We start from the raw sequence: 17,311 nt of genomic DNA on the forward strand, positions 1-17,311 counted from the left end.
TGAAAAACAAAATTCCCATAGGTTAGAAATAAGGGCACATTTGAGTCCTGCAGGTCTGCCTACATAGTCTAGGAAATTTACAGCATTATCTTAATAATGGCAATGACAATATTTCTAAAGGATAACCTTCCCTTTGCCTCTAAAATTGAAGAGAAATAAAGAGCAGTCAGGATTATCTCTCTTTATTCTTTCCTAAAAAGAATGCCTGACAATACTTGCAATCTTTTCCCCACTAGATGGAACCATCTCCCCAATGCAAATTCTAGGCACTCTAGAGAAAGCCTTAACTACTGATGATCTGTAAAGAATTTATATCATCAGTGGCAAGAATATGAAAGAAATGAAATGGTGGGCCAGGGATTTAGCTTAGTGGTTCTGCTACCTGCCTCGAAAGCACAAGGTCCCGAGTTCAATCCCCAGCACCAAAAAGAAAAGCAATGGTATTGAGGATAATTAGAAAACATTTTAAATAACTACAAAAAATCTTAACAGAAAAGATGACTACATATACCACTAGTATGAGAAATAACCCTTACTATAACAGTGGGACCCCATGACTTGCTTTTCTAGGTAGGACACAGATCCAACTTCTACCAGTCCTCTCTTATAAATTTTTATAACTTAATTTTTCCCCACGTAGCTTCATTATTAAGTTCAGTTCCTGAACTTAATTTGTTCTATGATTTTAGAAAAGATGGCCATGTTTACATTTGTCCATGGTCATGTTTGTCACCCAATGCAGTTTGTGAATAGAAACAAAAATTTGCCAAGCACTTCTGTTTGTGAACCAAAATTATTTGCAAACAAAAGCATTCATGAACCGAGGTACCATTATATACTGATAAATAATTATCAATATTATTTTACATGTTTTCAAATTACATAAACATGGTTATATATTATTTGCATCTGTTGACATAAAAGACATAAGTCAAAACCAAGAAAACTGATAGATTCATCCATGTGGATTATTTCCCCTCAGTTCATTAAACCTTAAGTAGTAATCCAGTCTAAAAATATGCCCATTAAAAAAAAAAAATAAAAAATAAAAATATGCCAATATTTATTCATTCACCAATAAATGGAAATTTAATTTTCTTTCAATGTTTTACTTCTCTATTAAAAACAATACTCCTAAAAATGTTCATTTACTTGTTTCCTAATAAACCCATATAAAAAGTTTCTTGGAAGTACACACTTGGAGGTGGAATTGCTACATCATGAAGTATATCAGATATTCCAAATTGCTCCCAAAACCATTGTACCAATTTACTTTCCTTTTCCAACACTTTGGTTTTTTTCCCAGACCTGACACCCAGATTCCAAACACTTATAACTAACTTCCTACTCAAGATGTCCTGGCCAACATGCCAAAAAGTAAACTCTTCTTTCTATGAAAACTTTCTCTGCACTCACAGCCTTTCTCCATCTCAATCAACGGTAACTCTGTTCTCTAAAAGTTCAGACGAAAACTCTGAACAGCTGGATCTCTGTTTTTTTCTATACCCCACCTGTCACCCACCAGTAATTCTTAAATGCTGTAAGTTTAAAATACATTCAGAATCTAGTCATTTTTATCTCCACAGACACATATCTCTGTAACAAAAATCTTGGATCCAGTTATGTTACAGAAACTGGAATTAACTATACGTGTATGTGTGTGTGCACATAAATATCGATAACACCCAATAAGGTCCAAGAAAAAAATTTTAAAAAAGGAACAAAGCTGGACAAATCATACTACCCAACTTCTAAATAAACTACAAAGCAATAACAACAAAGATGGTTCTAGCAGGGCCAGGGATTTAGCTCAGTGGTGCCGCCACCTGCTTTGCAAGCACAAGGTCCAGAGTTTGATCCCCGGTACCTCCCCCACAAATTTTTTTTAAAATGGTTCTAGCATAAAAATAGACACACAGACCAATGGAATAGAATAAGAAACTCCAAAATAAATCCACACAGTCAAATGGTTTTCAAAAATGAATGCAGGAAGAAACATCTAGGCAAGCATATTCTCTTTTTCTTTTTTCGTGCAGGGGATCGAACTCGGGACACCTTGCGCTTGCGAGGCCAGCGACAGAACCACTGAGCTAAATCCCCGGCCCGGGCAAGCATATTCTCTTCAACAAATGATGCCAGGATGTCCACATGTAGAGGAATGATACTAGACCTCTGTCTCTCATCATATACAAAAATCAAAGCAAAATGATTTTTAAAGACCTAAATGTAAAACCCCAAACTATAAAGCTAGTAGATGAAAATATAGAAGAAATGTCTGTAACATTGGTCTAGGCAAGGATACTTTAGACAAGGTACAAGCAGAAGCAGCAGAAGGAAAAAATACATACATAGAATCTATTTGAACTAAAAAGCTTTTGCACAGCAAAACAATCAACAGAGTGAAGAGACAACCTGCAGAATATTGACAAACTATATATCTGACAAAGATTTAATATTCAGAATATACAAGGAACTTGCTGGGTATGGTGACACATCCCTGTAATCTCAGCACTTGGGAGACAGAGGCAGGAGCATTGCCACCTGAGCTACATAGTGAGTTCAAAGCCAGCCTGAACTACATGACAAGACCCTGTCTCAAACAACCAAAAATCGAACAAATATACAAGGAAATCAATCAATGCAACAAAAAAAAGGCCAAGTAATTTGATTAAAATCTGATTTAAAATGAATAAACACCTCTCAAAGGGGATTACATGAGTGGCCGAGTATATGAAAAAATGTTCAACATTACTAATCATCTAGGAAATGCAAATCAAACTATAATAAGATATCATCCCACTCCAGTTAGAATGGCTATTATTAAAAAACAAATGATAACAACTGTTATCAATGATGTGGAGAATGAGGAATTCTTTTTTTGGTACCAGTGATAGAACTCAGGACCTTACACTTGTGAGGCAGGCAGTGGAACCACTGAACTAAATCCCTGGCCTGAGAATGAGGAACTCTTATTTGCTGTTGGTAAGAATGTAAATTAGTACAGCCCCAGGAAAAAAGTACAGAGGCACCTCAAAAAAAAAAAAATTAAAAATAGACCACGTGGTACATTCCTGTAATCCCAGCTACTCAGGAGGCTGAAGCAGGAGAATAACAAGTTCAAAGCCAGCCTTGGCAATGTGGCAAGATGCAGTGTCAAAATTTAAAGGGTCTGGGGACAGGGATTTATCTGTTTTTATTTGTTTATTGTTTTATTTTTTTTTTAGTACTGGGGATCGAACTCAGGACCTTGTGCTTGTGAGGCACGTGGTAGAACCACTGAGCTAACTCCCCAGCCCCCTCTTTTCTTTATATTATGATCTTTTTGTAAATGTCAGTCAGATTAGAGGGGTTTTTTTCCACAAATCAGTAACTTTTAATTGACATTTTTAAAGATTCAGCTTAATATTAAATGTGGGCAGGTTTTAACGTTCTAAAAATATTTTTAGGGGCCCAGTGCCCAGGAGGAGGCTCCCCAGCTGCCATTCCACTGATCCAAGGGCAGAGGAGGTGAGCCAATCCCAGTGCCCAGGAGGAGGCTCCCCGGCCACCATTCCACTGATCCCAGGGCAGAGGAGGTGAGCCAATCCCGGCACCCAGGAGGAGGCTCCCCAGCTGCCATTCCGCCTCTCCCAGGGCAGAGGAGGTAAGCCGCGTGGCACCAGCAGCAACCCCTCACCCCGTGGAAATGAGAAGACACGTAAACAAGCCTCAAAAACAGACTTCCACATCACCTACAGCAACCCCAAAGGGAAATGAGATGGAACAATCTGATACTCAACCACTTGGAGTGCCTGAACTGGCAACAAAAGGGGATCTGGAAAAAATGAAATCAGAAATAATTTCTCAGATAACAGGAGAGATTGTACCCATAGTGCAAGACATGATTAATAAATCTAGAGAGGACATAGATTAAAAAAAAATACAGGAGCTGAAGAACATGATGGAATCCCAATGTAGGAAACAAACAGAATCCATAAAACAGATACAAACAGATTTCCAGGGGATTAAAAACTCCATTGAGGGGCCTGGGATTTAGCTCAGTGGTTTCGCTGCCTGCTGCACAAGTGCAAGGACCCAAGTTCAATCCCTGGTACGAAAAAAAACCAAAAAACAAAAAGCAAACCTCCATTGAAAGTCTACGCAGCAGAATGAACCAATGTGAGGACAGAATTTCAGATATAGAAGATAAGATTGCAATTAGTGACCAGGAAAAGAAAAATTGCTTTAAAATTGTAAGGGAACACGAGAAATCAATCCAGCAGCTGCTAGACGATGCAAAGAATAACATAAGACTGATTGGAGTCTATGAAGAAACAGGAGAGACTGCAGACGACATAAAAAAACTGTTCACAGAAGTGATGGCAAGGAGGGGAAAAGAACTGGACGTACAGATAAGTGAGGCATATAGGACTCCAACTAGCCTTGATCAAAAAGTCTACACATAGGCATATAATTGTTAGGATTCCAGAAACCCAACAGAAGAACAAAATTCTACAAGCAGTGAGAGAAAAGAAACAAATCACATACAAAGGAAAGCCCATCAGAATCACAGGAGACTTCTCAACGCAAACACTCAAGGCAAGAAGAGCCTGGAGTGATGTATTTCAAGCCCCAAAGTAAAACAGCCTCCAACCCAAATTGATGTACCCTGCAAAACTATCTTTCAAAATTGATGGAGAAATAAGATACTTTCACAATAAAGAGCACCTTAGGAACTTCATGAATACCAAACCAGCACTCCAAAAAATTTTAGGCAATATCCTAGGAAAAGACAATGAGGATCATAACCCCAGGAAGCTCAGTAGAATGAATTCGTTGGGCATGACAAATTAAATGCAAAGGGAGAGAATCCAACAAAAAGAAAGAGTCAAAGTTAAAAGTCAAGGCTTTTAAAACTTTTAACTTCATCTCCCTAATGATTGTGTATAACTCAATCTTGTTATTGTACTGATTAGTATTTTTCTGATTCTAGTGTTGCACACCTTTCCTTGTGCTGTACTGGCTATTTATCATCTTCTTTTGTCTACTTTTTATTTGGGTTGTCTATTAATGAGCTGTAAGAGGTCTTTATATACTCTGGTCATAGGTTATATGCATTGTAAATATGGTCTGTTTAAGGACTACTTTTCATTTTAATGATGTCATTTAAAGTTCTAAATTTTGATGGGATCTCATTTATCAATTTTTTTCTTTATACATCTTGTTTTTTGTATCCTAGGAAGTTCTTGCCTACCCTAAATTCATAAACATTTTCCTTATTTCTTCTTAAAAGTTTTATAGTTTTAGTCTTTCATATTTAGGTTCATGGATCCTTTCAAGTTATTTTTATGTATGGAAATAAAGGGTTGAGGTTAATTTTTTATATATGGATACCAGGTGTTCTAGTGCCATTTGCTGAAAACACTATCTTTTCCTCTGCTCTTGAACTGAGTTTATACTCTATAAAATGTTAATGTTAAATAATCTTTCAAAACTCAGTGGACCATATATGTGTGGTTCTATTTCTAGCTTCTGTTTTATTCCAATGATCTACATGTCTTTCCTTACACCAACACTGCCTTGATTACTGTAGCTTTAGAGGAAGTCTTAAAATTAGGTATTTAATGGCTTCCAACATTTTTTTTTCTTTTTACTTTTCTAGGTCCGCTGTACTCCTATATAACTTTTAAATTTCAATATCCAATTCTTCATTTATAGCAAGTATACATAAACCTGAGTTTTTATATATACTTTGGGTTTTCAAATCCTGCTAAATTCAAATACAAGTTCTAGGGCATCATAGAGATTTCTTAGTATTTTCAGTGTAGATGATCATCTCATTTACATATAAAGATTCTGCTTCTACCTTGCCAATCCTATCCTAATTGTGTCATTTTATTGCCAGACTATTTTGGTTTAGGCCTATATTTCAAAGTTTAATGGACAGATGAAGAGTAGGCATATATGCCCTTGTTCCCCACCTTAGGGAGAAAGCATTGTATCTTCTCCATTCATATAAGGCATTTTTGCTGGAAGTATGGAGTACATGTCTTTGATCTGTTGAGAAGGTTCTGTTCTACTTCTAGTCTCCTGATAGCTTTCACCATGAACAGCTGTAGAATTCAGTCCAATACTTTTTCTCCAACTAGTGACAGGATCACATGGCTTTTTCCTTTCCTCTGTAAAAATGATGACTTTTGGGGGTGGATCTTCCAATGCTGAACCAACACTGCCATCCCTATAATAAAACCACTTTCTACACACTGCCAGATCTGACTTCTAATACTTTGTTTTGTTAAACAAATTTCTGTCTATGTTCATACTTTTTTCTTCTATTATCTTTATCCAGTTTTAGGATTAGTACAATGTTGATTTCCCAAAATGAGGGGCGAAGTGTTCCTTCTTTTTTCTGCTTTAAATATTTGATATAATTTATCAGTTAAACTGTATATGAGCCTATTGTTGTCATATAGGTAGGTTTTCAAGCTAGGAATATACTTTAATAGGTGCTATTCAAATTTTATATTTCCTCCAGAGCTAGTTTCATTAATTTGTCTTCCAAGGTACTTCTTAGAAGTTGTCAAATTTATTTCAGAAAAGATTTTTGTAATATGCTTTCTATATCCTTTTAAATTCTGTAAAATTTGTGGTAATGTCTCCTAGATCTTGATATTGTAATTTTTAAAATGTATAATTGATATTGTGTAATAGGAAGAAAAGGTCTAAAGGAGCAGGGGAAGTGGGAGGGGTAGGGGAAAGGAAAGAAGGGAAAAGAAAAAATATGAGAAAAGGAAAAAAATGGAAACAAAGTCTTTGCAAATAGGGAAGGGTGGAGGGAGTGAAGGGAGGGCAGGAGAAGGGGAAAAAAATAAGAACCAAGATACTCATGTAATGGTACAAGATCCCAATGATGAATGTAACTGTATTGTATACCTAAAATGTACCAATAAACTTAATGGGAAAAAAATATTTTTAGGAAGCTACAGAATGGCTAATGAAAGCTTTTTGATAAGTTACAAGTGTGAATTCTATATATGCCCCCATCTGTGCTTCTATGTTTGCAAAGACCTTAATTAAATTTACTCCCTTAGTAGCCTGCTTTATGGCCTCTTGAGCTGACTGGCCACCTGGATGGAGCATGTCATTCAACTGGACCAACCTGCTGGCAGCATCAATTAAATCTCTCTGAACCTTGTCAACCAGAAAACCATCAATCTTTTCTTAATTACAAGATTCCAAGCTATTCCACCAGTGTCTTGCTAAATGTAAAAGACCATACTTTCCATGCTTTTCAATATCTTTATAGGTCTGATGATGAACCTTGACGTACTCAGTAGAATCTGGCTCAAACTGAGCAATGCAAAGATGAAGGATCAATATGCTGGTCCTGGCTGTAAATGGTCTTAAGGCTGTCTTCCTTGAAAATTATTGGTCGCAAAATTCTATATACTTCTTTGAAGAAATAAACAATATCATCTGATTCCGTTCTTCCCAAGAAGCTCTGCATAGTGAGCCACCTGTTTCTCTTACAACAAAATGCTCTCAGTGTGGTATGTTATATGATGTATTGGTAAACATATATTTGGCTGTTTCTGTGTACTTGCTTCAGTAGCACATATAAAATTTGGTTGTTTCTGTTCCTTCTAAAATCTTATCTTCCACTAACATATCGTTTGCTTTTTTTTTTTTTTTTTGAGATGGAGTTTATGTATTTCAGGCTGCCTTGAATTCACTATGTAGTCCAGGCTGGCCTCAAACTTGAGGTGATCCTCCTTCCCTCAGCCTCCCAAGTGCTGGGATTATAGGTGTGTGCCACCACGCCTGGCTAACACATCATTTATAGGTGCACACTCTTCCAGAATCTGTGGTATTTTTAATTAGGCCTGGGTCATTAACTTATTGGTTAGTGGCTTTACCTTTTACATAGCTGACTTAAAAATATTCTCCAAGTTCAAGCCTGTCATCTTGATGAGGATGCTTTGGATTTCCTCATCCATAAATGTAGGTTACGGTACTTGATCTCTGAGATTTGACATTGGAGCTAAGCAGGCTGCATGGCAGCCCCACCTTGAGGAGCAGAGGCAGTAGCTGCAACAGAGCATCAGGCTGAATTTGGGCATGACCTGGATACAGACCCACTCTGTGCCCTGAGAACCTATTAAGAACATCCATACCAACACAGGGGTTCTAAGGACTGACATCCAGTTTTTTTCTTTATGTGATGATTTTTTTTGTTTTTGTTTTCGGTACCAGAGATCCAACTCAGGACCTTGTGCCTGCCAGGCAGGCATGGCACCACTGAGCTACATTCCTGGCCCTTGTGAAGATGGTCTTGTAAATGTAAGAAATCCATTTGTGATATACTGAGACCTGAATATATATGCTTATATTTTCTTCTAAAAGTTTTATAGGTCTACTTTTCACAGTAAGTTTGTTAATGCACCTGATACACATTTTTGTGTATGTAGGGTCACAGGAATGCCATTATATTTATTTTTACATAAATGATCAATTATCCCAAATGCTGTCATTTATTGAATGATATGCAATATCATTCCATATGTACATGGGTCCATTTTTTAACTCTATAATCTAGTATAATATCTGGTCATCCCTGTGCCTATATAACACTGTTTACTTGCTACAGCTTGGATATTCACATTGATATTTATAAGGCAAGTCTACCTTATTATTATTCTTCCAAATTATAGGAGTTACTCTTTTTTTTGGTACCAGGGATCGAACTCAGGACCTTGCGCTTGCAAGGCAGGTGTTGGCACCACTGAGCTAAATCCCTGGCCCAATATAGGAGTTACTCTTGACGTTCTACTTACTTTCTGGTACTGGGGATCAAACTTGGGACCTTGCTCTTTTGAGGTAGGCACTGGAACCACTGAGCTAAATCCCTGGCCCCACTTTTTTTTTTTGGTACTGGAGATTGAACTCAGGACCTTACACTTGCAAGGCAGGTGCTGTGCCACTGAGCTAAATCCCCAGGCCTAATTTTTTGTTGTTGTTGTTGTTGTTCTGGGGATCAAACTCAGGACCTTGTGCTTGCTAGGCAGGCACAGTAGAGGTTCTACTTTCTATAAATTTTAGAGCCATTTTATAGATACACATTTGGACTGACATCATATCATGCTCAATGGAGAGCTGATCTGATTAGACATGACATATTTTACAATACAAAGAATTCTCAGCCAAAAGCACAGTACATTTTTCTGTTACTTAGCTTTTTTTAGTGTGTTAATAAATTTTTAATACTTTTCCACACAAATATTATACAGTAGAAATCTTGTTAGGTTTACTTCTAGGTAGCAATTATACTGTATTATTTTAGAAATCAAGGGCTGGGGATTTAGCTCAGTGGTTCTGTCGCTTGCCTCACAAGCACAAGGACCTGAGTTCAATCCCCGGTACCAAAAAAAAAAAGAAATCAATTAACAAGAATTGCATTTCATTACACAAGTAACACCATTTGCCACCCATTTAAAAAATTTTCAAACACAGAAAACCCATAAAAGTTTAAAGATGTAAACAGTGAATGTCCATTACAGCCCAGATTATACAGTTAATATTTTTTATATTTCTTTCATCACATATTTGGGCACCTACATTTGTTTTCTTTAATCCATCTTGAAGCAGACTGCAGACTTCAACATGTATATCATTAATCAAATTCATTTGTTTACAATTCTGTATTCCCCTATCCTCTTACGGGTTGGATTTGAAATGTCCCCTGAAGGCTCGTGTGTAGAAGGCTTGGTCCCTAATGAAGCAATGTTCAGAGGTGCAGCTTTTGGGGAGTGATTTAAAACATGACCTTTTCAATAGACTGCCCCACTGATGGATTCATAGTTGAATGTACTACTGGGAGGTAGTAGAAACTGTAGGTGGTAGGAACTACGGTAGTTGGATAAATTAGGTTATTGGAAGAGTGCCCTAGAAAGATATATCTTGCCTTGACCCCTTCCACTCTTTCTCTTTCTGCTTTCTGGCTGCCATAAGGTGAGCAGCTTTGCTCTACCATGCCTTCTCCACCACAACACTCTGTTTCACCGAAGTCCCCAAAACAATGGACTGATCAACCATGAACAAGCCTGTGAAATCGTCAGCTAAAGTAAAATATATCTTTCCTCCTTTAAATTGTTTATCTCGGGTACTTTGTCATAGCAACAGAAGCTGACTAACACACCTCTTTTTGGTAAAGTAACAAAAATTGTACTGAATAAATTTTGTGTGCCAATTGATAAGTCTGATGACAGTATACACTCAGATAACTCATCTCTCAAAATACAGAACAAGTCCATCAAACCAGAAAGCTCCATCATGGCCTTTCTCACTGCATCCCCAAAAACTACTAGCTCCTGTTCCAAGCAAATACTATTCTTTTTTTTTTTTTCTGTACAGATTTTTCTTGCCTGCTCCAGAAGCCCAAATGAATGGAACCACACAAGTACAGACCTTTTCACAAAAGCTTTTTTCCCTCAACACAGTGCTTTTGAGATTCATCTACACTGTTGCATATAACAATGGGAATATAAGCATACAAGTATATCTTTCTCTTTTTTTTTTTGGTACCGGGATAGAACTCGGGACCTTGTGCTTACAAGGCAGGCAGCAGAACCACTGAGCTAAATCCCCAGCTGCTTTCTCCAACTGATAGACATTTGGGTTGTTTACAGCTTGGAGTTATTAACATACAAGTACTTTTTTTTCTTCTTTTTTAACAAACTTTAAAATGTTTAAAAATTTTTTACTAGTACAAGTTTGCAGTACATAATTCATCAAGGGAAGTTGGTACATTTCTTTTTTTTCCTTTTTTTTTTTTTTGGTACTGGGGATTGAATTCAGGACCTTGAGCTTGTGAGGCAGGAGGCAGAACCACTGAGCTAAATACCCAGCCCAGTTGGTACATTTCTGTAACACCTCTTAATTCTTTTTACTTCCCCCTTCTCTGCCTTTCTCCCCAGTTCATCACTTTGTTCCCTTCCCATTTGCAACAGCCCTGTCTCTCTGTTTCCTATTATCTATCTTTTATTTTGCTTTCCAAATCATTTACATTTTGGGTTTGTCATATAAGAGAAACCATGCAATATTTAAGCTCATGTGTCTAATTTATTTCACTTAATGTTATTATCTCAAAGTGCATCCATTTTACATATTTTTTTCATAAGCTATGTATCATCTGTCTTAGGTAAGAGTGTGGAATTACTTGGTTACAGAGCAGAAATGTGTTAAGAAACTACTAGGTTTTTTTCTAAAGTGACTATACCTTGTTATACTCCCATTAATAATGAATGAGTTTTAACTGCTCCACATTCTAACCATCTCAATAGGGAGAATGACAGTGTCTGATTTTCTATTATTAAATTAATCTTGTGTTTCTAATTTTAGCAAATACATAGCTGGCTTCTGTTTGCTAATATTTTATTAATGATTACTGTACCTATTTTCATAATGAATATGGTCTCTATTTTTCTGTTTTAATGCCTTTGTCTGATTTTGGTATCACAATTATGCTGGTCTCCTAAAACTGGCTGGAAGCTGTTCCTCTATTTCCTGAATGAATTTGTGTAAGATGTGTTATTAACAGTTTCACTAATGAAATCATATAGGAGTAAGACATTTGTTTAGGATTTTTACCCTTATATGAATAAGTAAGACTGGCTTGTGTATTTTTTCTTCCTGAACTGTTCTTGTGTAACTTTGCTATCATAGTTATACTATCCTCTCGGCTATAGTCTGAATGTTTGTGTCCCTTCCAAAATTCATGTTGGAACTTAAATTCTACTGTAAGAATATTAAAAGCTGGGATCTTCAGGAGGTAATTAGGGCATGAGGGCTCCTCCCTTGTGGATGAGATTAAGGAATTTATTAAAGAGGCTTCACACAGCATTTGGCCTTTTTTGTTCTTCCATCTTCTGCCACACAGGCACAAAACAGGAAAGTCCTTACAAGACACCAAATGCCTACACCTTGAATTTAGTCTTCCCAGTCTCAAAACCTGTGAAAAAATGTCTCTTCTTTATCAATTACTCAATTTGTACTATTTTGTTAAAGCAGCACAAGTTGAACAAGATACTTTTAAAATGTGCCGGAGAAATACATCCTTTTTCTACCTTCTAGAAAAACATAAAACTGAAAATATTTGTTCTTTGAATCTACATAACAGTTCTGGGATTTTTGTTTTTTAATAGTTTAAATAGGTAACACGATAAATTTTAGTTTGGGGCAACAATAATAAATAAAAAATCCTGTAAGATGCATATGTCACCCTCTCCAAATCCCTGTATAGGCAGAAAAATGCATACACAGAAATGCATCCATGGAAATCAGTCCCTTCTGCCTTCTTTACCTAATGCCTACACAAAGGCCTATATTTGATGCTCAGGGTTCCAGATCATCATATTTGTGCCATACTCTTTGGTATCATAAAGACATGCCTAAGCCTAGTGGAGCAAAAACTGACCTCTGTCAGATAAAGGTAGTCAAAGAAGCAATGACTTCCTGATCATTCCTCTCACAGGGAATATTCAGAACAGGGTGGGGAAGAAAGCTGCATAATCAGGAAGCCTAAAAAGTTAAAAGCACTTCCCATTTAGGTAAATAAACATAAATTTTCAGATTCATCTTGTTTTAGAAACAAAGCTGGTAATATCTCACAATATATTCATCAGGTGTAGCTTGACCCAGCCTTGTGTGATCTACAAGCTATCCTCTTTAGCCTTCATATATTTCTCACAATCTTCTGACTAGCATACTGAACACATTCAAGTCTATCCCGTCTTGAATAAGAAAGAGAATTGCCTTAATTACTACATTCCCTTTTTCAATCACTGCTTTATCAATTCTGTTTCCCCTCACAGCCCCACTTCTTTTTCTTTTTCTTTTTTTGGTACCGGAGATCGAACTCAGGACCTTGCGCTTGCAAGGCAGGCACCAGAACCACTGAGCTAAATCCCCAGCCCCCCACTTCTTAAATGAGCTGTCTATATCCATGATCTCTAGCTTCTCACTTCCTATTCATTCAACACACTGAAAATAGAGTCAAAACCTTACCACATCATTTGAAACATGCTTGCCAAGTTACAACATGCTTGCAAAGGCCTCCTGGTAAAGAATTTCCACTGCATTTTGAGGCCTCCACCCTGCCCCATACTGAGGATTGAACTCAGGACCTTGCACTTTTGAACCAAGCGCAGTGCCACTGAGCTAAATCCCTAACCTCCTCCATTTCTTTTTATGTTTGGCAGATCAGCAGCATCTAACAGTAATATTCACTCTTTTTTTTTCCTTTTGGAAACAGAGTCTTGCTATATAGCTCAGGCTGGCCTTGAACTCACTATGTAGTCCAGGCTGGCCTCAAACTTGCAGTGATTCTCCTGCCTCAGCCTCCCCAGTGTTGGGAATATTCACTCTTTTATGTCAAAACTTTTCATAAAACCACATTCTTCTGGGCCAGGGATTTAGCTCAGTGGTGCTGTGCCTGCCTTGCAAGTGCAAGGTCCTGAGTTTGAACCCCAGTACCAAAAGAAAAATACATTCTTTTATTTTTCCTCTTATCTATGCAAATAAATACTTTGCAGGCGTAAAAGCAATGGGTCTGCCCAATTATGAACTGAAACTTCTCAAAATTGTGTGCTGTAAACTTTTTCTCTTTATAAGCTGATTACCTCAGATATTTTGTTACAGTGGTGGAAATCTAACAGCACCAAATAAACTACAGATGAATAAGTCAATGACTCAATCAACTAAATAGTACTTGCTACTATTCTTATCACATTATAAGCGTTATAATAGGATTCCACCCACCAATCTGGAATTTCATTGATGAAAAAACTATTAAGTGCAATAAGGTCCACCAGAAATTTTATTGGGGAAAAAACATACTGTTATCACTTGTATTATTTACTGACAGAGTTTTATAGCTGGTTAACTAATCCAAGAAGCGTCAGAATTAATGCTTTCTTTCGGGAGTGAAACACATTACCGAGCAAGTAAATCTCCTTTAATATCACTTATTAATTGACCTTTGAAGGACCATTACACCAAATACAAACATCTCAGCTTTAGCAACAAATAAATCCGTGGGGTACATAAACATCTGTCTTTCCGATGTAGAAAATTTAAATCTACTACTCTGGACATTTTGATGCTGAAGCTTACTTATTCACATTTGAGGATAAGTCTCTGAAACCAGTGTACATGCAGCTAGCTATGGCATCCCTGTGAAACTCTCAAGTATTTCAATCTTCATGACCATGTTCTTTCTCCATTAAATTTACATAGTATCATTCTGAGAACAGGTTACAGTAATAGAATATATACATTATACAATAATATGAAAAAATATGGGAAAGAGCACAAAGTGTGAAACTGAGTTTATGTCATAACTTAATAAAATATAACTGGATGACCTTGGATTTCATCGACCTCTATGGCTTAGAAGGTTGTAGGGGCCAGGGATTTAGCTCAGTGGTTTCGCTGCCTGTTGTGCAAGCGCAAGGACCCGAGTTCAATCCCCGGTACCAAAAAAAAAAGAAGGTTGTAAAAGTCAAATAAAATAATGAAAGTACTTTATAAGTGGTGAGTACATTTCTTCTCATACGAGTTTCAGGAAGAGTAAAAATAGCTTGGTAATACTAACAGGGAATTTCCACATGATATAAAGAACTCAGAGCTGAGAGAAAAATATTTAAACATAGTTCTGCTACTTACTTGCCTCATACAATCTTAGTAGCCATCAAACCTTTCTAAACTTCATTTTTCTTATCTGTACACCTGAGATAAAAACATCTTCTCACAAGTTATTCCAAGGCTAGAATAAGAAAATACATTTAAAAGTTTAAGGTTAGATACTTTGGATTATCAAGAGTAATAAATGATTTTTTTCTAATTTGACCCACCAGCAACAAAGATCTAATGTTAATGGATAAAGCATATGCTCTAAAAACTCTACATCCCCAACATTATCCCCAACATTCACGGATACATCATTTTAACAATCTCTAAAATTTTGTTACTATTTTATATCCTCCAAATTGAGGTGCTTTGATACTTCCTGCTAAAGATACTGTACTTCTCAGAGAACTAAAAGTATTATCTGCTTATATTGAACAAAATAAAAGATCTTGAACTATATTCTGAAGATATAAAGAAAGCTATACGTACTGAATTCTAGAAAAATAAACAATAACTCCCTTTTCCTTGTCAATAAAGCAAACTTCTAAAGGTAGTGCCATTCACACAGACCCCTAAGCCTATATTTTTACTCATTAGTCACAATGACTAAACTCATAAAATATTTCCAAAGAAAAGACAAAGGCTAAGTGTCCAAAGCCAATAACTACTACCCCCACAAGTAAATATGCAAGCCAAAAGTCACAAAGTCACAAGGCTAGCATTTGTCCTTTATGTCCATAGTCATTAGAAGGGACACAAGTGTAGATTAATGCTGTTTCTGCCCGAAGCAGTTCTCTCCTTGAACCTTCATCACACTTTCTATTGAATTCTAACTCATGTGTGTGTGTGTGTGTATATATATATACACACACATATACATATATATATATATGTATATATATATATATTTCCCAGTCATTCCTCTTTTCCCAGAAAAGGAAATTAACAGGTTCCAAGAAACATAACTCCGTCTTCTATTCTACTGGAAATAAGATACAGGACTGAGTTTTGGAGACAATTTCTCAACTAACACTTAAAATCAAGGAGGGGGAAAAAAACTTTTCTACAACACCATTGTCAAAAAAAAAATTAAAACAAACTTAAAGACTGAATTGGCTTCTGTTTGCAATTCTAGACTCAAGCAACATCTCTTTCTATAAATTAGAATAGGTGTTCTACTGAGCTGAACAGAGGAGTTTGGCTTTCTGGCAGAAAAGAGCTGAAGAAAGCACAGATGGGAAACAAAAAGCAGACATCATTTTAAAGATACTTTGCTTACAGTCAAAATGAGGCAGGATAGGAAAAATAAAGTAAAAAGGAGACAAAGAATATCTGTAATTTTAAATTTGTATTTTAACAAAAATTGCAGGCTCAGGACACAAACCTAAGCAAAAAATCTCTAAGGTTACATATGCCTGGACCATTCCCCTTTACCTGTAAATGAGCATTGGCTATTCCCTCCTACCTTAAATAGGCCATTGTCTTATGGATGGGCTACAGCTCTACCACCTGTTATATCTATCACCTATGAATAGGTCTTTGCCACTCCCTTGCAGAAAGAGCTGTCACCTTTCATCTGTTAACTGAATATTTTCTAAAAACTTTGCATAGATTCACAAGTTCTACAGATTTCTACCCTCTAAGTCCTCCATAAATATTCCCAGCTCAAGGCTGGAAGGCCCACACTTTGAAGGGTTCACATTCTATATCTTTGCATACTTTTAATGTGGCCTAATAAATCTCTTTATGCTTCTTACTTATGTGTCCTGAAAATTATTTTTCTGTGACAAAAGTCAGCGAATCTGCAACATGCCCCATGGGTGGAGTTGGTCAAGGTTTCCCATCTTCACACTGGGTATTTCCTTGGACCCTGTTCAATGACAAAGACAGGGGGACTTTTTTAATCATGGCTGCTCAGGTAAACTGGGCCCCTTCTGATTGGCTGCTGGGAATATTCTGATTTTTCTAAAACTCACCCATTTCAAAGTGCAGTTTGATTACAGGACATTTATGATGAGTGACTCCATGTTGGTTTGGTATGATCTGCTAGAGCCTAGTAGGAGTCTAGTCCAAAATAATGATCTCCATAAATTTTGTTTAATGCTTTTCTATACTTCACTTTCCCACTAGATTAAAGAAGACAACAAATACTCTTTAACTACTTATTGAGATACAATCTAAATATAGAAAAGTGTAACAAATGCATATAATTAAAATTTTCACAAAAGGAACATACTAGTGTAATCAATAGCCAGACCAAAGAAAATAAATGTTACCATCAACCTAGAAGTCTCTTCATGCTCCCTCCTCTGGTCACTACATCCACTCCCCAGGAAAACCACTATCTTGTTTTCTAACTTCATAGATCAATTTCTCTGTTTTGATATTTTATTTAAATCGACTATATAGTATATGTTGTTTTGTATGTTGCATTGTGTTAAACATGTCTAGTTAGAATGTCAGAAGGAAATTTAAATGAAGTTATAATATTTAATGAGATAATGACTAAGAAATTTCTAAAATTGATGAAAGAGATGAATATACATATACTGGAAAAATAATCCAACTCAAGAAAGGGTAAGTAATAATAATTATAAAAATTTAGATCAAGTAAATGATAGTAACACTAAAACACCATCTTAAGAGT

At 36.4% G+C, this 17,311-nt stretch overlaps 1 protein-coding gene and 1 pseudogene across 12 annotated transcripts in view; both read right to left on the reverse strand.

The window, feature by feature from the left end:
- The window catches only part of Mast2 (microtubule associated serine/threonine kinase 2), a 260,674-nt gene that overhangs the window by 123,714 nt on the left and 119,649 nt on the right, over positions 1 to 17,311 (reverse strand). The window contains exons 2-4 of one of the 11 annotated variants that reach the window (XM_087214756.1): positions 16,641 to 16,790; positions 16,422 to 16,534; positions 14,701 to 14,800 (exon numbers count right to left, since the gene is read on the reverse strand). The exons of 8 other annotated variants lie outside the window; for them this stretch is intronic. In XM_087214756.1, coding sequence (XP_087070882.1) covers positions 14,701 to 14,709 — 9 coding nt within the window. In that variant the 5' untranslated portion in view covers positions 14,710 to 14,800; positions 16,422 to 16,534; positions 16,641 to 16,790. The remainder of the gene's footprint in view (positions 1 to 14,700; positions 14,801 to 16,421; positions 16,535 to 16,640; positions 16,791 to 17,311) is intronic. 2 more of the 11 variants (XM_087214757.1, XM_087214758.1) reach the window with 2 other exon arrangements.
- On the reverse strand, positions 6 to 14,694 carry LOC106008512 (small ribosomal subunit protein mS22-like; annotated as a pseudogene). Its single transcript, XR_015452616.1, has 2 exons — positions 7,799 to 14,694; positions 6 to 7,640 (listed from the first exon to the last, which is right to left on the reverse strand). The product of XR_015452616.1 is annotated as a small ribosomal subunit protein mS22-like (transcript).

This window comes from Heterocephalus glaber, unplaced genomic scaffold (genome assembly GCF_053883595.1).
Source record: "Heterocephalus glaber isolate CG9 unplaced genomic scaffold, H.glaber_assembly_v1.0 deba00001451, whole genome shotgun sequence".
Lineage (NCBI taxonomy): Eukaryota > Metazoa > Chordata > Mammalia > Rodentia > Bathyergidae > Heterocephalus > Heterocephalus glaber.